Genomic DNA, 20,582 nt, shown 5'->3' with positions numbered 1-20,582 from the left:
GTTCGACGTTCTCCTTCACCCGGAACTTGATTGTGCATCGCTGTTACACAGCTACAAACACGCTGCTCGGCGCCATGATAGCTGCCGCTGACCCAAGGAGGAATTATACTTACTCATTTTTCGCAAGCAAAAATCTCGGTCAGCCTTGAACGATCCTTGTACATTAACATTTCTATGTATGACAACAATTGAAAGAAAAAAACAACAACAAGAGACACAAAAATGTTCTCTGGTATCTGAGTTTTTCCCCTTCTTGTCCTTTTCACACCTGGAAAACATACTTTACCCAAACTACAACAGGGAGCTTGCAAGAAGTGATGAAAACTGAAATGACATTGAAGCAATTTGTTGTTTGAGGCAATTTATTCAACGTCAACACTAGTACTCTATTACACTGTTTCCACACACAAGTGCTTATTGCCCTTGCTTACTAAGCTAACCCAAATGCCGTGCGCGACTCACGTTACTCAGTGTACTTATTATTTCTTTTTTCGACAGCGATGCCCAACGAAAGTTGTAATCGGAGTCAGGTACATGAGCTAAGCACCTATGTTTGATTCAGTTTGGTGTACCGTAGTTTACAATGCCTTGATCTTTTTCGTGCAACCATTTTGTCATGATCCACTTGGACCCTTTCAGGACCGGGCACGCACCATGAAACGTGCGGGGGTCCCCGACACGACGTTCGGTCCAATTTTCTACGGCATTCTTCTGAGAAGGCTGAGCGCGAAGCATATTGTACCAGAACACAGCGACGCCGCGTTCAGGTTTGACTGTGACCCCTGCCTTTAAAAACGCCGTGGAACCTCCCGAAGTTACATCAGAGAGATATATGAGCACTGTCGCCAGGCGGTTTCCCCCCCATGCCAGCAGCTCTTCCTTTGCCGTCCCCTCCGCCCAGTAGTCTCTATGGGGAACGTAATGGCCACCAATTCCATAGTGAGAAACTTGGAAATCTTCCGCTGTACTGAGAGATAATCCAGTGACGTAGCTTATCCTTCTTGCAATTCGTCTGGCTGAAGGGATGGCAACATCAGACATGAAGGAAGTCTGTAATTAGTTAGCATAATTACATACGTACACAGTCAACCCTTATGTGCTCTCTGGTTTATGAAGTCCTTCGCATTATATGTACGGTGCTCTCTGGGACAGGGTACTTCTTCCTTATTCCAAACCTCGAATTATGAATCTCTGAACTTATGAGCGATTTTTCAGGAACAGTAGCCGTTCATAAATCCAGGGTACCGCAATCGACAGCATACGGCAACAGAACGCTTTTGCGACGAGAGACGTTTCAGTGCAGAATGTTGAAAGGCAGCGACATTACGTCAGAATGAGGCATATTGAGGAGTACTTTAGTACATACAAGGTGGTTCACTAACCATGATGGCGCAGTATGATCCCACATTTCTTTGCCACAGAAAACCAAAACCAAACTCAACCCAACCATAATAGAAATTCATAGTAAATGATCTAGGCAACGGAGAGGCATGCGGTCAAGGTTCTTTTTCTGTCAGGAACATTTGCCACATATTGGTACCATTTTTATTGCATTTCAATTGATAGAAATTTAATTTCTTGAATTGATCTCCGAAATTTCCCAGGTCAACGTAACGTTTTCTTTGCGGAAATGGGTTCCTCATAGTCATTTTGGTCATTCTACTCGGTTTAGTACCTGTAACGCGACGGCAATTGCTCAAGAACTGGACGGAATCCACGGAAATGAGTCCTTGGCTGCGCCACTTTTTTGTCAGCTCCAGTTTGAGCGTCAAAGTGCCTACTAAAACGCATTGCCTGTCAAAACGTCGGGTGACCTCGTTTTTGATCAGATAGCTCTGGTTCCCGCACTCACCGCGCGTGTTTGTTCTGTGGGTTGGGAATCTAGCCCTCGCCCCCTCGTATGCATGTCAATGTAACGTCCTTTAATCCCACTTTGGCGCTCAAAATAGAGCCGACAAAAGAGAGGCGAAGCCAAGGACTGATTTCCACGGATCGGAGACATCAAAGTATATTCGTGTCTAATACCTCGAAGATGGCCTCCCATATATTGTGTAATCCTCGTTGTGCTGGTACAATCCACAATGTCCGTCCATAGTTATGTTTTACCTCCATTGGTATCGTGGCCAAGATGCTGCACAATAAACACTGCTGCGACAATCTCGGTGCTTTCTTTATAGTCCATTTGTACTGTATCATATATGCTTTTGTCAGTGATGACCAGAGGCCCTTTTCTTCGTATATGATGAGATTTCAGTTTTATGTTCTTAGTCAGCTCGTGATTAAAGCCACTTTGCTGCATGCACGCTGCCGTGTCCTTTCTGGTTTTTGTCCGTAATTTTTAGTAATTTTTAGGAGCGAAAATACTCCAAAAGCCGGGAGATGACATAACGAAAAAGAGAGGACTCCGACTTAACGTAACAAATAACAACTTTAAGCAGACGTTTCGCCTGTCATACGACGGGCATCATCAGTGCAAGACTGAGCGGGGGAGCCAACAACCAGTCGCTACTTAAGGAGATGACAGTATTGTTCGGGAAGGGGGCCACGGTTTTTGTTGCAATGCAAGGGATCAGCCCGTATATGCCACGACTCCAGGAGCTTCCTCGGTCCCAATCTTTGCTCGCGTGCCAAGGTCACCGCGTTATCGTAGTCGAATCAATGCCCCGTGTTCCAAGAATGCTCGCTGAGTTCGGTCTTAAGCCGTGTGGTTACCAGCTTCTATGGCGCAGCGGTAACGCGTGCGCTTGGAGACTGGGAGGTCCGCGGTTCGAATCCGCGGTTCGAATCCGCGGGCCGGCTGTGCCGTCTGGGGTTTTTCCTGGGTTTCCCTCAGATGTGTAATAGGCGTATGCCGGCACAGTTCCCCTGAAGTCGGTATCGGAAGTATCCTCCCCCCGAGCGGATTCCGCTCGGTCTTCCACTTCACCCTCTCCTCTCCTCCTCTCCACCACCTTTCCCTTCCCGAGAAACATGCCGCCTAATCAGGCAGGCAGACCTCTCGGTTCCTCCCAACGACACTCCTCCTCCTCCAAGCCGTGTGGCATGTGTGGCGTTCCGGACGTCGCTATTGTGTTCTTTTATGCGGGTCCTTCTTTTCCGGCCTGTCTGGCCAATATAACACGTGTCACAGTCTAGACATTGCAGCTTGTACACCACGCCAGACTGGTCTTCTGGGGCGACAATGTCCTTTGGCTTGGAGATGAGGCTGCGCAGTTTAACGTGCGGTCGTAAGGTCGTCCAGATTTCCAATGGAAGTAGTGCCCGGCGGATAGATTCTGAAACGCCTTTGACGTATGGAATTGTGACCCGGGTCAGGCGGGAGCGGTCCTCATCTTGCGGTTTACGTAACTGCATACGTTTCCGGGTGTCCTCAATAAACCTGTGTGGGTAGCCTCGCTTGTCCAGGGAAGCGGTGATCGTCGCATCTTCACATGCCCGTAGCTCGCTCCAAGATGACAATTGCTCTGAACGATGCAGTAACGTTCGCACCACACTTCGCTTATGTTCCGTGGGGTGACGTGAGTCAAAACTTAGGAAAGTGCCGGTATCGCAGGGCTTTCTGTAGACACACGTATGGATGCTCCCCGTGCTGTCCCTGCATACACATATATCCAAGAAAGGAAGCTTGCCGCCCTGCTCAACTTCATACGTGAAATTGATCGATGATTCGATGGAGTTGAGAACCGAGTGGAATTCCTCGACGTGGTCTCTGTCTAGGATGACGAACGTGTCATCTACGTAGCGGCGGTAGAACTTAACTGGGTGGGAGAACCGTTCCATGGCCGTCTCTTCAATGTGTTCCATGCCCAAGTTTGCTAGCGTCACTGACACAGGGCTTCCCATAGGGCATCCTTCGATTTGATGATAACACTTGCCGTTGAAGTAGAAATGAGTTTGATTGAGGCAGAATCTCAGAAGTATAGCTACCTCTTCAACTGTGAGTGACGTTCGTGATGGCAGGGTGCTGTCCTTCCGTAGTCGGTCCTCCGCCACTTGTACCGCGAGATCCTTCGGAACGTTGGTGAACAGTGACACCACATGAAATGACACCATGACATCGTTGTTGCTGGGGGCCTGCGTCCGGACCAGCTCGACAAACTCCTTCGAGTTGCGCACCGTCAGGTTGTTGTTACCGGTAACGGGAGTCACAAGTTCTACTAGATACTTGTACAGGTTGTACGTCGGCGACCCGATGAACGAGACAATCGGTCTCAAAGGGCACCCAGGCTTGTGTATCTTGGGGAGGCCGTAAATTCTGGGAGTAGCACCGTCAGATGAGAAGAGGCGGCGGTAGATATCATCATCTAAGTGGCCCTTCTTCTTTAACTCACGGAGGTGGTCCACCAAAGAGCGTTCCGCTTTAGCAGTCGGGTCATGCGCCAAGGGGACGAAATGTAGGGACATGTATGTAGGGACAGCACGGGGAGCATCCATACGTGTGTCTACAGAAAGCCCTGCGATACCGGCAGTTTCCTAATTTTTTTGACTGACATCACCCCACGGAACATAAGCGAAGTGTGGTGCGAACGCTATTGCATCGTTCAGAGCAATTGTCATCTTGGAGCGAGCTACGGGCATGTGAAGATGCGGCGATCACCGCTTCCCTGGACAAGCGAGGCTACCCACACAGGTTTATTGAGGACACCCGGAAACGTATGCAGTTACGTAAACCACAAGATGAGGACCGCTCCCGCCTGACCCGGGTCACAATTCCATACGTCAAAGGCGTTTCAGAATCTATCCGCCGGGCACTACTTCCATTGGAAATCTGGACGACCATCCGACCGCACGTTAAACTGCGCAGCCTCATCTCCAAGCCAAAGAACATTGTCGCCCCAGAAGACCAGTCTGGCGTGGTGTACAAGCTACAATGTCTAGACTGTGACACGTGTTATATTGGCGAGACAGGCCGAAAAAGAAGGACCCGCATAAAAGAACACAAGAGCGACGTCCGGAACGCCACACATGCCACACGGCTTAAGACCGAGCTCAGCTAGCATTCTTGGAACACGGGGCATTGTTTCGACTACGATAACGCGGCGACCTTGGCACGCGAGCAAAGATTGGGACCGAGGAAGCTCCTGGAATCGTGGCACATATGCGCTGATCCCTTGCATTGTAACAAAAAACGTGGCCCCCCTCCCGAACAACACTGTGATCTCCATAAGTAGCGACTGGTTGTTGGCTCTCCCGTTCAGTCTTGCACTGATGATGCCCGTCGTATGACAGGAGAAACGTTGCTTAAAGTTTTTATTTGTTACGTTAAGTCGGAGTCCTCTCTTTCTTTCGTAATTTTTAGGAGTAAAGTTATAACGCTTTTCATGTTAACGCTTAATATGATTAATATTACTAATATAACGCTTCGGGATATTTCCTTGTTCACTTTGTCCTTCAATGAATACGCTATCACACGTAGTGGAGCGCAGTTTTTCTCCATTGGGATGCATCGATTTCCACTTTCAACGTCAGGAAATCGTGGAAATACAGAGAACCAGCAAGAGAGACGAAGCTTAGCGAATCACAAACGAGAAGGTCTGATGGACATACGGAGTAACTTGGACATTGCCACCTCACTGGCCAAGAGAACATCGGTCTCGCAAGCTGTCGGGAACGCTGTGAAAAAAAGGAAGTTTGGCATGGTTTTTTTTTTTTTTTCCTTTCTTGCACGACGCTTCCGTTCTCACAACGAGAGATGTCTGACATGCGCCTTCACACTCGCCGCCAGAGGCGTTGGTCCTCAAGTGAAAAACTGGACATGTGTATATCGAGTTGAGAATCCCTATTGAAAATTTGCTCTTGGGTTACCCCAGGAACAAATTTTCGATAGGGATGACGCCAAGGACACTAAGGATAACACCCCAAGGGTTCATAGGGTAAACCGAGAAAGTCCTGAGTAAACCATAGAACATTTTAGGGTAACCTCATGGTTTCTTACGGTACCCCAGGACGTCTTACGTCAACCCTGGCAGTCTTATGTTAACCCAGGCCGTCTTGGGGTAGCCCTATAGGGAACTTAGGGGCAATCCTAGGGCGTCTTGAGGTAACCCTAAGAGTTGCTGGGCTTACCCCAGCAGAACCATCAGGATTTCTCGGGTAACCTCAAGATTTTCTGAAGTTACCTCAGACCTTTTCTCAATAGGAATGTTGTCTCACCTTGCTGATACGGCGAGGTCCTACGATGGTCGTGCTTTTCCCACGATACCCCGCTCGTTTAAGACGGTTTTCTGAATATTTCCTTATTTCTATCGCCTCACGCTCATTTATGAAGTCGTGGAAAAGTACTATCCTCGGGTCTGCGTTAATCACTTCCATTTTGATTGGTCGCAGAAGAAGATTCGGGTTCCCATCGTTTGTGGTCATTCGGCAGTAAAGAGTTGGTGAGGAATTGAACGATCCACCCATGGAAGCTAAGCAGGCATTTTCGAAGTCACCTCGATTCTTCGACTTCTGCTTCTTTTGCCATATCTTCCACCAGGATGTTTGCCTCCTTTGTAATGCTTGCACATTTGCGGTTCGTGTTTCTGGCGGTGCTAAGAGGGCCTTCCTTGCTAGAGTAACAGCATCCAGCTTATTCCCTAAGGAATGTGCAATATTTGACAACATAACCATCGCCGCCGACCACCATGGGGTTTCTCCAGCACACAGGTCAGGTGTAACAAGCTTTGCCCAACTGCTGGATTCGCTGAAGTGTCCGATCTCGAAGCAAGCAGATGAAACCGCCATAATATCAGAGGGAGCCGCTCGGGGGACACTTGCTGATCGCAGAGACATCAAATACTCAGGTGTCAAATTGTAAAAATACTGAAGGCGACATATCCCCGTTGCTGCACCGATCAGGTCTTCTCTAGTGGGCAGTTCTAGCGTGATCACAGCACCTTGCAGTCCGCGAAGGCTGCGACGCTGCTGGCTAAGCACAGTTCCCGAAATGTTCAACAAGCTGTTAATGGTTCGGCTGATGCTCCGGTATCGAATCACTGGATGCGTCGAAAGTGGCGGCTGCTGTCGATGTAGGAAATAGAGGGTGATATCCGCGGTAGCCAAACGATCTTGTTCTGATCGGAGGAATTCGAAAATGAATCGTGTACCTTCCTGTTCAGTCTTCAGCAGGCCAATCATGTGAACGACAGCTGTGAACAAATCGGTTGGAGTTGAGGCAGCACATCCGAGCGGTACCAGTACGTGTAACACGAGAAAAAGCGAAATGGTTCCCGCCATAAACCCGAGTTCTTTCTCGACGGGGCGGTTTGACAGCATTGATTTCCTTGCCTTACAGTGGAGTTTTGCTAGAAGAAGCAGCATCTAAGGATTCCTGGTTCCTCACTTCGTCTTTCTTGCACGTGCGGGAGGTCAGGCTTTCCGCCGTTGTACTTCTTGTTTTTCTTTGTTTTTGTTTTTTGCATGAAGACGGAACAGTAAAGTTTGAAAATGAAGTAACGTTTAGTTGAAGAAAACTGCTTATCTCAGCCTGAAAGCGTCTGACGAATTCCTAGTGAAGGCTGCAGCTAGCCAGGTGAATCGGAGCGTGGTTCTTCTAAAACAACTCTGTTGTCAATTGTGTGAACCAATAAACCTTATACAGTGATACGGCTATCCTCCCGAGGGATATCGACGTAAAAAGAGGGTATTTGCCTTAGGGCCAGCTCTCACTTGGTGACGCCTGACGCGACGTAGTGAGCGGACGGCGGAAAGAGAGGCGCATTTCCGGCGTTGGGAGAGGAGAGACGTCGAGCCAAAAAAATTCAAAGCCAAACTTCTTTCACCACGTCTGCGAGAGCTGCCGAGAACGATATGCTGGCGACCAATCAGGTGACACAGAAAGGCCACGCGTCCTGAATTTCTCGTCTGCTTTGGACATGCCTTTGGACGACGGAAAGCCAGAGGGATGGGAACATGAAACCCGTGAGCTCTGACGGGGCGGCGGAAATGCGCCTCTAATTCCGCCGCCCGCTGACGACGTTGGGTCGGGCGTCGGCAAGTGAAAGCTGGCCCTTACTCATTTGCGACTCACCTTTCCAACGCGCGACGGGTTCTTTTCCAGCGCACCATGTCCTGAAGCCGGGGGAAAGGAGGCTAGATGACCCGGCGAAACCAGTCAGACGTGACTCATCAGTTCCCTGGTGTCAAAATAGACGGAACCTGGCGCAAATTCTATGCAAACACCAGGAGTTCCAGTGACCATGTAAAAAACAAAAACAAATAAAACACACACAAAGAAAGAAGAAGCACGCCACAGAAATATGCCCGATCTAGACATTTCTCTTTCGTGGACTTTTGCGGCGTTGTAAATTGATCAAATTTCAATTGAAAGGAATTTTATTCCTTGAGCTGAACTCTGAAGTTTACGAAGTCAACGTTCTTTTTCCAGAAACACAATGCGAAACGCGGATTTGCTCTAGTACACTACAAAATATATTCTCTACCACAATGGCAAAAGTGTGTGTGTAGGGGGGTGGGAGGAAAACTCTTGTTCTAGAAAGTAAACTCTAAAAAACGTTACGTTCAGTTGGCAACTTTTGGAGTTCGACTGAACAAACTAAATTAAACATAAATTTGATAAAGTTATACTTGCCTTAATGTCAAAAGCTGGATCGTAGCCAAAGTCACGGACGAAGGAGGCGCACAAAACACTCTGCTACTCCCAACTAAGGCTGCGTTCCAATACGTCGCGCCCGCGAAGCCGCCTGACTAGGCAGCTGAGTAGACCCCTTTGCTTGTCACTATTGGAACAGGCTTGCATAGCCGAGGCGCCTGTGGCGCCATCTCGTTGCTCACGCAGGAAATGCGTACGGCGCAAGCGCAGCAGGTGCTAGCGTTTCCCGCTGTCAGCCATCCCGGCTGACAGATGGTCAGGCGTATAACTAGACTGCATCGATGCGCACTAGGCGGTAGCCGACTGAATAGCGGACTTGGCGAGGTTTGGAACGAGACTTAACATGGTGGCACTTCCGGTTAGACCGCTAGGCAGTCGACTAACCGGGGTATTGGAACGCAGCTTAAGAGGAAAGTTTATTAAACGGCATATATTTACATATAGAAATGCCGACACGGGGACCAGGTCAAACACGCGTCTCCCTAACGGCCTACTTCAAATATCAGAAGGGAGTCACATTCTGCCGCAGATATTGTATCTCGGAGGGTAACATCTCAAGAGAAGGTACAGCCTACCCATATTTCTGGCCCATATTCGGCAATCACGAATGCTCCATATACTTGTATGTAGTTCTCCGGTTCTCGACAGGTCGCCTTCGCTCCATTTGCTCGAATCTGGGTGAGCATCCACACAGCCTGGTATGTATGGACAAGTGTCCGGACGGAGATGTACGAGTATGTCTTGTAGGAAGAGCGTGCTCCCGAAGTCTGACGTTCGGTACTCATCTGTCTGCCACAACTTTGGGGGATGGCGTAGACATCTCCCAAGCAGCACAATGTACTGAAAGTCAAGTGCAATAGGGGTGGACGGTATGTGTCTTATCAATGTTCTTTAGTTTCAGGAGTCTGTTCAAGGTCTTTCACCTACCCCTCCACCCCTATTGCACCCGACTTTCAGTACATTGTGCTGCTTGGGCTCATTTGCGTCGTTCAACATTGTTCCTGTGGTGGCAGCTCCCGTGCTCTTTACTTCCTTTATTCGACTGGTTCACGCGGCGGCACAAAGATGCTAGTTTACACTTCGCCCTGATAACAAGCGGACGCGTTTGGAGATACAACCAAGGAAGTCGCCGGCAATGTCTGTTATCAAGGCCATAGGATCCATCAACCCTCCAAAGCACATCAGCACTGCTCTTCAGGGAAGCCCAGAATTCATCCCTCGGTCCACTCTAAGTCCTATCGAAGGAATTTCCGCTATCTGTCCGTGACATCAGTGAATGAGTCAGCGAACAATTTCAACAAAAACAATTTGAAAGTGCATAGAAGTATATGTGTAAAGTGCCTTGCATAAGGCGACAATCTAATCGCGAGTGACTTCACCACATAAAAAATAAATAAATAAAAAGAAACATGATCACGGAAATACAGCGTTGTACGTAGCGACTTTACTTGTAACGGCGTCACTGTATCCATTCCATTTGCTTAGCAAAGTAGAGATCGCGCTACATTTTTAAGTTGGTAACGGAACGAGTATTTCCGTTACAAATTTCCGGTATCGCGTTCTTCGAACTTAGCGGTACCGATACTTTCGCGGCTCATCTCGGTGACAGCTCACTTTCTCTGTTTTTTTTTCAACCATAACTCGTCAAATATATTTCTTATTCCCTACATCTAAGCAATACGCCCCGTGCCACGCCTTGTTCTACTACGCCCGAACCGAAAGGAGGACGTAGGATATATCGCGGCCGTATTTCTACAAGAAGTCTGTACCTGCTTCCACATGTTCCGTATCTGAAATTATACCTCAACAAATACTCCATTGGTCTTTTGCACACTTAAGGGAATGACCTCAAAGCTTTGACTGAATGAGAATGGAACCTTCTTGGGAATTTCGTCAGTGTGATGTCGACCGTGCAGTGAAATGACAGCCGGCAACGTGCTCTGGATTTCCGCTGGACAGCGAAGCAAAGGGCCCTCATCGCAATGAGTCACACATTTGCTATTCTTAACGGAAGGCTGGGTTCACTGGTCACATGACATTGGTATACGTATATGGGCTCAACCCCTGTGCACGGTCAGACAGTCAGAGTCATCTCTGTCACTCATGCCGCCCGCAGTCCATGGTCTGCTGTGGTAGACATCTTCGAGTACAAGGAGGAGAAAGAGAACGGAAGTTTTGATTTCAGATGTCTGCTGTACGTTCTGATGGAAAAGTTGATCTGCGCATCAAGGCGCTCGACGTCCAATTTTAAAAAGCATGTCAAAGTATTTTTATACTGCAAGAAAACCATGAGCTTGAGGACACGTAAAGGACGAACACACTCACGAACCTGCTTGCTTCATGGTTCATCAACTTCAACGTAAGAGTAACGAAGAGAAATAAAGAGCAAAGCATCCTTTCAGAAATTGCAAGAAATTGGAAAGTCTCCAAATAGTTCCCAAAATCGTAACGGTTTCACATACCTATGTACCATCATTTCCTTTACTTTGTATGTCAATTTATTATTGGTAACTTATGGTCAATATAGTAGCTCAATATGGTTTCTTCAACACTTGTATTCAGATTACCGTGCACGCGAATGTTATAGGTCTGAAAATCGAATATATCGCCTTTGTTTTCACAAAATGTTCATCCGTCTAAGATGGACGAGCTGAATAATTTGCTGAGAACCAATCGTTCGCGGGACACAACCAACGAAGGCCTATCGAAGAAGCCACGGCTGACGGTCTTTAGTCAAAGAATTTCTAAAGAAAAATCGAATACGATTGGCTGGTTGAAAAAACTTGGTAATTGAAAGCCTCCAGCCACGTAGACGACTCGGTGCTCCGTGTGCTATTGGAAACACTGGGCCCAACATCGAAGTTGATGGGCCGCCGACTCCTGTTGACACGGCTTGGTCTGAGGTTTGAAGAAATGAAACAGCATCTTATTCGAAACTTCAGTGCTGTGGAATAGGTACGCAGGTACGTTATACAAGCGTGCAAAATTAATTTAACTTTAACTTGACGAAAGAAAGTATGGAGAGTCTATACATGGAATATGGTCCGCATTACTTGTACAAGAATCGGTGAAATTGATATCGCGTGTTGCTAGATGAGAGTGTTTTGAACAAAGACAAATGCTCCTAACTGTAACAATTCACTTTTATTATTCCATCCGTGGACATGACGGTGTTTCCAGTTAACTATTTTCATGTATATGTAGAAAACTCCCCCTGAATCGTACCGGTGTGTTTCTCGGAGCACCAGGTCTTATAACCTCTTGTTTTCCCCACGTTTGTGATATTCGTGGCTCGGTGGCATGCTTTTATTGCAGGACCTTCCTGGGAGTCATGGCACTCTGGTTAGACCCAGGTAGCCTACAGAGAAGACCTGCCGCGCTGGCTCTTCACCGGCTCTCAGGAAGGTTGGCATATGACAAACTGGCTAATGCTCTCTCAGAGGTGTTCCAATAGTACAAAATTCATGGAAAGATGACGAAAGTGATATCTAACAATGAATCGACTTCCATCAGAGCTTTGAGTTAATGTGGTTTTCTCTCAAGCCCGTTTAGTTGACATGCTTCCGCATGTCCAAGTACGACGTTTCTACAGTTCAGTTGATTTCATATATGCTAGGCTTTATGGACAAGAAGCGGAGGTGACAGGTTCCGGTGGAGACGGGCCGGATGAATGAGGTTGAACACGATGGCGTCCAACTTCCCCCACATCACCGTTGAGCAGCCCACACGCTCAACTTGGTGGCTACGCATGATGCTCCAGAGCTGAGCACGATGCTGAATTTGCAAGGATATCCAAACGTGCAATCAAGTGCACGACACTGTAGGATAGGCATGATCAGTCCGCAGTCGCAACTTACATCATTAAAAGGCACTGCGGTATATACCTAGTAAGACCTCTCGCCACTAATTGGAGCTCACCTGACGATTTCCTCGAGTGTATTCTAAAACTGAAGAGGCAAGAAGTTGAGTTGAACACCCTGCTCTGGACGCGCGGATTCCCACTGTTTCAATGCCCAAACGACCTGTGGCCTTCATCCAGGAGTACGACTGGATGTGCGTTCTATACTGTAATGAATTCTGTGATACTCCTGTATAGCCTTTCGTGCCATGCCGTTAGTAAGCTTATTTGTATATTAGTATTATCCGAAGCCCGAATGTTTTTGTACTGTATAGTGTCACAAGCAACAAGAATGAGAGGAGCACACAACAGACAGGTATAGTTCTTGCTTACCTCTCTTGCTGGAGGTTTTCGTGCCCATAGTCAGGTTTGTCCAGAATCTCACAGCTTTGTTCATTGTGTCGCAGGGGCTCGAAAACGAGTGACAAGATGACGATAGCAGTGTGCACAGATTCAGGGTTTGACATTATGGGAACTCAAAAACGACGTTGTCCTCCCAACTTATGGAACCTTTAGCGCGACAAAACAATGTAAACGGGGTACTTGTTGCCCACGATTACGGTCCTCAGGAGGATTGAGTACAAAGCTATGAAAGGCAGTATACACCGCTGAATGCTGCTCTTCTCGAAGGAATTCATAAAAGGTCTGTGTTTCACGATGAGTCTGTTTTGCAATAACCACACTGCCTATAACAGTTCCTGCGGCACGTCTCCATGTATGAGCACCTCATGCATAATGGTGTCCTTCTGATGATTCCCGTGGGAACGCCGCGCTTCGAGGTGGCGTGGATTACGGACGAGGAGGGACACAAGATCGCTGTAGAGCCTGTTGAGGAGAGAATGGAGAGTCCGCTACCCACAGACTCCGAGACACACCAGAAAGAACAGTCAGTGGCGCAGACCTATCAGCTACACACCTATCATACCTAATGCACCTATCATACCCCAAAAGACGACTTCTTCCCATCTGGTAACGCCACATCTCACATGCAGTCTGGTGACGAAGCGCTGTTGCAGTTCCTCCTGCTATCTGAGGACTTCAGTCTTGCTCCCCTTAAGGACACATTTCCACATCTACACAGTGTTTTCATGAACACCAACACAGCAGTCCCCTCCAGTGCGTTATTGGAGCGTTTGCTGGAACGGGATTTTACCCCACGGTTTTCGGTAATGACGGTAGTGTCCATTTCAGATCTGTTTCAGCTGTACTCTTTACTGGTAACGGCAGCGGTATTCCGCTACTTCTACGAATGTACATCGATATCGGAATTTCGTTACTTTTTCTTAGGTAGCGAGTACCGGTATCATGTTATCTTTTCTCTTTTTATTGGTAACTGGTACAAAACTGCGTAAACATAAGGTATTGCGTGGACGGAACAAACCGCGAGCCACCTATAACACCACTTCTTCCGCTTAATCCGCGTATTACGCGGGCGGGTTTGGGTTCGCTGGCCTACTGCGCATGCGCCGCTACTATGCGCGGCGTGAACTTCAGAACCCTCTCGTCGCGCAGTTCCACGTTGCTCTTCCAGAGCTGTGCTCGTCCTGTCGTTTGTTTCCCCTGCACTGTTTCACCAAACTTCTTACCTTATTTCATTTGCTTCGATGAATGCTCCCAATTTACCTACGAGTTTCCAAGGGATAGGTCGATGCAATTTTTAGCCCCGACGACCGCACAGCGTTCACGGCATTTGTGTTTCGAGTTTCGCCAAAGATCTCAAACGATTCCTAACATTTCATCCTAGCTATTCTAATTTACTTAAGAATGGGCTGGCGCTGTCTGGAGTACGCTGAGGAAACCATTCAATCACGCCCGTCGAGTTTGGACGCCTATTATAACGCCCTGAAAGCATACAGGCTAGAGCTTCATGATGCCAATAATAACTATTTTAAGAACACTTTACCCGAAATGCTAAAACGGAACCCTAAGCAGTTTTGGAACTTTGTAAATCGGAAGAATAACACAGAAATCACATTACGTACTCCAGACGGTGTTGTAATACCCCCATCACAGTGTGCTAATGCATTGAACGATGCATTTGTTAGCGCTTTTTCCTCTGTTACTTCCTACCTTTCCGAATTGAGTGTTCACAATTACATTACTATGGATCCTATACTTATTGATACCTATGGCATTATTAAGATAATTGATACTCTGAAATTATCTGCTAGTTCTGGGCATGATGATATTAATACTAAGTTTTTGAAAAACACTGCCACATGTTCGGCATTATTTCTAACTCACATTTTTATGCAGTCGCTAGAGTCTGGTTGCATTCCTCATGATTGGTCTATCGCGAAGGTGGTTCCCTTGTTTAAATCTGGTGATAGACACTGCGCAAGTAATTATCGCCCCATTTCTTTAACTAGCATTCCCTGTAAAATAATGGAACATATAATTTACTCTCACTTAGTCCAGCACCTTGAATTTAACTCGTTTTTTCACCATAGTCAACATGGATTTAGGAAAAATTTCTCTTGCGAAATCCAGCTCGTCTCTTTCCTAGATGACCTTCATCAGGCCCTTGATCGCGGGTCCTGCACAGACTGCATATTCATTGATCTATCTAAAGCATTTGACAAAGTCGCGCACAGGCATTTACTTCTAAAATTAACAAGACAAAAATGTTATAGCCTGGATTCACTCTTTCTTATCTGATCGCCTGCAGTATGTCGTTACTAACAATGGGAATTCAAACATAGCTTCTGTCTTATCTGGTGTACCGCAAGGCTCCGTTCTCGGCCCCTTACTTTTTCTTATCTATATCAACGACCTTCCTAACCTCTTCTCCTCTTCTGTTCGTCTCTACGCCGACGATTGTGTTATCTATCGAAAAGTAACTACCACTTCTGACTCGGACTTATTACAAAAAGACCTGGATACGCTACTAACATGGTGCTCCACGTGGCACATGGAACTAAACCTCGGAAAGTGTAAGCACATGAGAATATGCCGCAACAACGCACCTTGTCATACATACATGATTAATAACACTACATTGGAACGTGTTTCTACATATAAATATCTTGGCATTTTCATATCTTCTAACCTATCCTGGAAACCACACATCGAGTATATAACCAAAAACGCCACACGCACTCTAGGGTACATCCGCCGTAATTACAGCCTTGGTCCACTAAATCTAAAACTCATGTTATACCGAACCCTCGTGCTTCCGAAGCTAGAATATGCTGCTTCTGTGTGGGACCCGGGACAGGCGACACTCATTGCTCAAGTGGGAAGTGTACAAAACCGCGCAGCATGGTTCATTCTCGGTAATTATGCCAGGACAGCCAGTGTTACCTCCATGAAAGCTAGTCTTAACCTCTCTCATCTCTCACTTCGACGCAATGTTACTCGTCTTTGTCTATTTCACAAAATTTTTTATCATAACGATATCCTCAGACTCTCTTTAATTTCTTGTCCGTCACATATCTCTTCACGGCTGGACCATGCACAGAAGGTTGGCATTCCCTTTTGCACTACTAACGTATACTTTCAGCAATTGTTATCCCAAAACCTCACTCGAGTGGAACCGCCTTCCCGGCTCTATTTCATCCATTACTGCGCCTTCATTATTTAAGAATGCTCTTTGTGATCATCTGAACGCCACATAGTGATTATTATTTTTTTCTTTTTTTTCTCTAATCTTTCATTGTTTTGTGTCTTCTGTATGCATCCTCTTATATTTGAACTTATTGTTACATACGCCCCTCCCCTCTCTAATGCTAAAAGCCCTGAGGGTATCATAAATAAAATAAATAAATAAATAAATCAACCTTTTGCGCTATAGCCTGGTTGGCGCTAGCGAAGTTGGGAAGAGCTAGTTACCCAGAGCCCTTGGTGAATGCCCTTTTCCGAAGTATTCTAAAAGAATCAAAAGACAGAACAAGACAGAAAAAAAAAAACAGCCAAGAAAAACCAACTATCGTTCCCAATGCTTGGCACCACAAGAAAACTGCAGAGAGATCTGGGGTACCGGTGATAGTTAGAAATGAGAAACAAAAAACTGCCGTCATTGGTGCCCACGCTCAACAGGCATCTTCAAGAGATATGCAGAACTGATAACAAAACTGATTTCTGGCCTGCAAGGAGAAGGTGATTTATGAAATTCTCCTTCCCTGCGTAGAGATTTATGTTGGCTACTCTGGTAGCCAACAATGGTGTCAACAATAGACAAGAGATCATCATCCAACATCAAGGGAATGACGAGCAGTCACTTGACCTGTCCCGTCACAATGTGGTTGCACACCGCTCCTGGATAATCGTCGGGGGAAAATAACTGAAATAATGGAAATAACTGAAGCATTTAATTGAAAAAAAAACCTGACAAACATCTGGGGCCAGGATGACTAACCGTGAAAAATATACCAGAGATCAAGGGGACAGGGGATCTAAGCACCGGTTCCTTCGCTTTCAAAACGAAGGTTGAGGACGAAAAAAATGTGAAAAATGGCCCACAAAAACTCGACCCGACTCAGACCCGAGAACTCTCGTACTGTATCCGAGCCTGGCCCGAGCGCGCAGTCAAAACGACTTTGAATCCCTGTTTCGGCCCCAGGCTCGGGTTTTCGCGCCAGCGCGACCCTTTGCAGTGCTCTGCAGTCTGCGGTATGTATACAGTGGGTACGTACAGCAGGCTGTGGTAGCAAGGACCCTTAGCAATTCATCGCTACAAGCTTTCCTAACAGCCGTGACTAGGCCGTGCCGTCTAACTAGGGCTTATTGAGGGGAACAAGGCCACAGAACGAAGTGGAATGGTCTATGGAAGCCCGACCAGAGGCTGAAAACCACTGAGGCTTTCAAAACGACGCCTCTTGAATCATTGTAAGTGTGAGGTAGCTGATACCTTCTTTACTGGATTTACTAGACAACGCTACCAGGGTTGGCAACCGATGTGCTGATGAATCTGGAGCCTTAGCGCAAGCTCAGCCTTCAAAATCAACCTGATAGGAGATGAAAATTTCAGTCTCCGAAATCGCTCATGATAACAGTTGTCTCCGAAATATCTAGCGTGTTGCTTTTAAATTACCTCTCTGTGGCAATCAAAAAGTGCCTCTTGTGCCATGCCGCAGTGATTTGAACTGCCCACTCGAAGACCGTAAAAGAAAAAAAAATCGATCAACATTCGCCCCAAATGTAGTGAGGCTCGGGAGCTTACCTGTTGTAGTCATTTCAAGAAACGACGGCCAACCTGAGAGGGCCAACTACATGATCACACTTGTGGTCAACGTAATTTAATAGCCCAATATGCATTTTAATCAGTGGCCTAATGGCCGTAGCGTTACGTTATCTAAATTTGCACTATCAACCGTCATATGATTTCCTCGATGTTGATGACGTCGGCTGCCTGGTGCAAAGACTGCAAAATATAGGAGACCTGCGTCTTCAAATCTTCAATGTGCTTGACAATGTCTGATGGCGTGACTCCCAGCAGGTTACGGAGCTCGGGGAAGAAAACCATCCTTAGTGGCGACGTTTGCGATGGTCCATATATGACGTTTCTGGAACAGAAAAGAACGAAAATGTTTGCTTTTCATCATGTCATTGCAAGAATTTAGATGTCAGTTTCCTTTAGAGGTGCCATAAAGCAGCAGTCTAGCAGTTTATGTTCACGGCTTTACGGTTGTTTACGGTTGAGGGTAGGTTGTTAATTCTAGCGCAGCAAGTTACAGATGTAACACACAGATGTTACAGATGTTTTATTTTGCTAGAAAAATTGAGGTAAATTGTCTGGGGCGACGTCCGGCGGCAAATACCCCCAATTTGTCAAGCAACAGTGATCTATGACCCCGACTGACTACAGCTGCGTTCCAATACCTCGCGCCCGCGAAGCCGCCTGACTAGGTAGCTGAGCAGACCCCTTTGCTTGTCACTATTGGAACAGGCTTGCCTAGACGAGGCGCCTGTGGCGCAATCTCGTCACGTAAGAAATGCGTACGGCACAAGCGCAGCAGGTACTAGCGTTTCCCACTGTCAGCCATCCCGGCTGTCAGATGGTCAGGCGTATAACTAGACTGCATCGATGCGCACTAGGCGGTAGCCGACTGAATAGCGGACTTGGCGAGATTTGGAACGAGACTTAACATGGCGGCACCTCCGGTAGACCGCTAGGCAGTCGACTAACCGGGGTATTGGAACGCAGCCAACGTTGCTCATGATGACTACGTTGTTCACACGTAGCCAACTTCTTTCGCTTTGCACCCAGTGTTGTCCGCATGCAATGTAGCCTTCCGCCGTACCTGACGAGCAACGCGCAGTTGGTTGCCCGTGGGTTTCAATTTCGCATCCTAGTGAATTCCGCATTAATGCGCAATAATTCATCCTTCCCTACACAAAGCACGCAGCCAAGTACCAGAAATGTGCTCTTAAACAGTAAATGGCGGGATATAATTCCTTGACAAACCACCGCAACGCGCGACTTTATCACTTACGTTAGCTGGTATACGAAAATTACGCGTCCCAACAAGGCTTTGGAGATAATGTAATTTCCTTAGGCCGCCTCCAAAACAACCAGTATTATCTTTGTTAAAGGGGTTGGGACACTTCCATAGATGCGGTTCATTACATCATGGACGCATTGTACTGCACCCCAGAATACCGAGGCAAAAGAATTATTCTTCTATGTGTCGTACTCGGCGAGATACAAGCCCTCGAACAAACTGCCGAGCAAACCGCAGACGTCAGAGCTCAGAGCTGCGTCCAATCTTATTCGCAGCCGTAAGCACGTGACTTCTCCTAAGCTGCCTTACTGGCGGCGGCGAGGGTGTGACGTCAGAGCCACATGCGTTTCGGTATTCGCGGTGCCCATTTTCTCCGCTTCTATTACCCTCTTCCCTGTGGAAGTTTCAACGCATGTTCACATCGGCGCAAAGAAACATTTTTTTTTACGTTTTTTGGGATAACCTGGGATTACCTGTCGCAACCCCTTTAACGGGTATTTAGTAGCACAGCACGATCACCTTAAAGGGACGGTCTCGTACAGCCGGGGCGATTACGAAACTTAGCCAAAACTAGCTTCACTAGTACTGTACACATACAACCGTCAAAGTTTCATTCGGAATAACCAAGTAGTTTTCGAGGAACTTGTCGAAACGTGCCGTAATAAAACGCAGACGCAGACGAGGAAACCTGCACTCCTCTCATGCATACGTCACGTATGACGTCGGCCTGCGGGTACGTCATCGTTGTTATGGTAATTGTAACTTGCTATAACTGTAACTTGCTGTAACTATAATGCTCTGACTATAATGCTCGGACTATAGTCCGAGCATTGAATGTGGGCTCTCCGATAATATCGCGCATAATCCGATACCTGGAAGCTAAGTCACGTGTTTTCTTTCCGGGAGTATTTAATGCGATATTTAAATAAACACGCACTCCTCCATGTACGCCGTCAGCGACACTTCATTTCGAAGCATGATCACTGTGCAATGGGGAGTGTAACGGAAGCGCGCGTAATATATTTTTGGTCGGAGCTGTAATGCGGCCGCGCGCGCCGGTGGCCAGCGGCTTCAGATTGTTGATTGTGGGTGGGGTTGTCCTGAGACTTTTAACTTGTCTCTGAGGATTAACATACGAGTAGTTGTTCTAAACCACCATGCTTGTCACTTCTTAGAATGTGCGTTTTTCACCTGAGAACGGAAAGAAAATGTACGAGAGTTGCCGCGGTGCCCAGTAACTTCTGAAAGTTGTCTGCTCAGCCCGATGCACTAGCGCGCGCAAAAGCAGACGATTTCTGTATCCTATCACGGACTTTCCAGCAGGTCGACGTCGCCGTTTTTATTGTTGCCAACACAGATCGCGCCATGCTCTGCAATCTTTATCAATTTAATTCGGTTATTTAATAACAGTGGCGTGTTTTGTCGGGTAAATTCGCAGTATTCCATTTTCAACAAAGGGCAATCGAATGGTACACTTTATGAGAGGGGCAGGGGGTCCCTTTAACCTCAGCAGATAACGTTTCGGTAGAGAGCGAACGCTTCGTCGCGTTGCGTGTGTCCTGTCATTGTGCTACTCGACTATCAATTTCGGAATCTTCGGGCATTTTACCTACGACAGTGATCTGGAACTGATGTCTACAAATTATCACAT

General features: G+C 47.0%; 2 protein-coding genes across 2 annotated transcripts in view; both read right to left on the bottom strand.

Annotated features, from left to right (window-relative positions):
• Positions 1-350: 350 nt before the first annotated feature.
• LOC135383535 (prolyl 4-hydroxylase subunit alpha-1-like) lies at positions 351-7,306 on the bottom strand. Its single transcript, XM_064612951.1, has 2 exons — positions 6,154-7,306; positions 351-1,050 (listed from the first exon to the last, which is right to left on the bottom strand). The coding sequence occupies exons 1-2, from the start codon at positions 7,297-7,299 to the stop codon at positions 559-561; spliced, it is 1,638 nt and encodes a 545-aa protein (XP_064469021.1). The 5' UTR covers positions 7,300-7,306; the 3' UTR covers positions 351-558.
• A 10,403-nt stretch (positions 7,307-17,709) lies between these two features.
• Positions 17,710-20,582, bottom strand: part of LOC135385453 (uncharacterized) — a 102,945-nt gene continuing 100,072 nt past the window's right edge. Inside the window, exon 18 of the mRNA XM_064614774.1 lies at positions 17,710-17,992. Within this exon, the coding sequence (XP_064470844.1) occupies positions 17,803-17,992 (190 nt within the window). The 3' untranslated portion in view covers positions 17,710-17,802. The remainder of the gene's footprint in view (positions 17,993-20,582) is intronic.

Source organism: Ornithodoros turicata, chromosome 2, assembly GCF_037126465.1.
Source record: "Ornithodoros turicata isolate Travis chromosome 2, ASM3712646v1, whole genome shotgun sequence".
NCBI lineage: Eukaryota > Metazoa > Arthropoda > Arachnida > Ixodida > Argasidae > Ornithodoros > Ornithodoros turicata.
Note: the sequence above shows the minus strand (reverse complement) of the source record. Positions and strands in the feature narration are given on the sequence as shown.

Bases quoted from the DNA above. Each gene is read 5' to 3' on its own strand.
- LOC135383535 (XM_064612951.1), bottom strand. From the start codon at position 7,299: ATGCTGCTTCTTCTAGCAAAACTCCACTGTAAGGCAAGGAAATCAATG. The intron at 1,051-6,153 runs GTGAGACAACAT...AACTAATTACAG, and splicing joins GACCTCGCCGTATCAGCAAG to ACTTCCTTCATGTCTGATGT.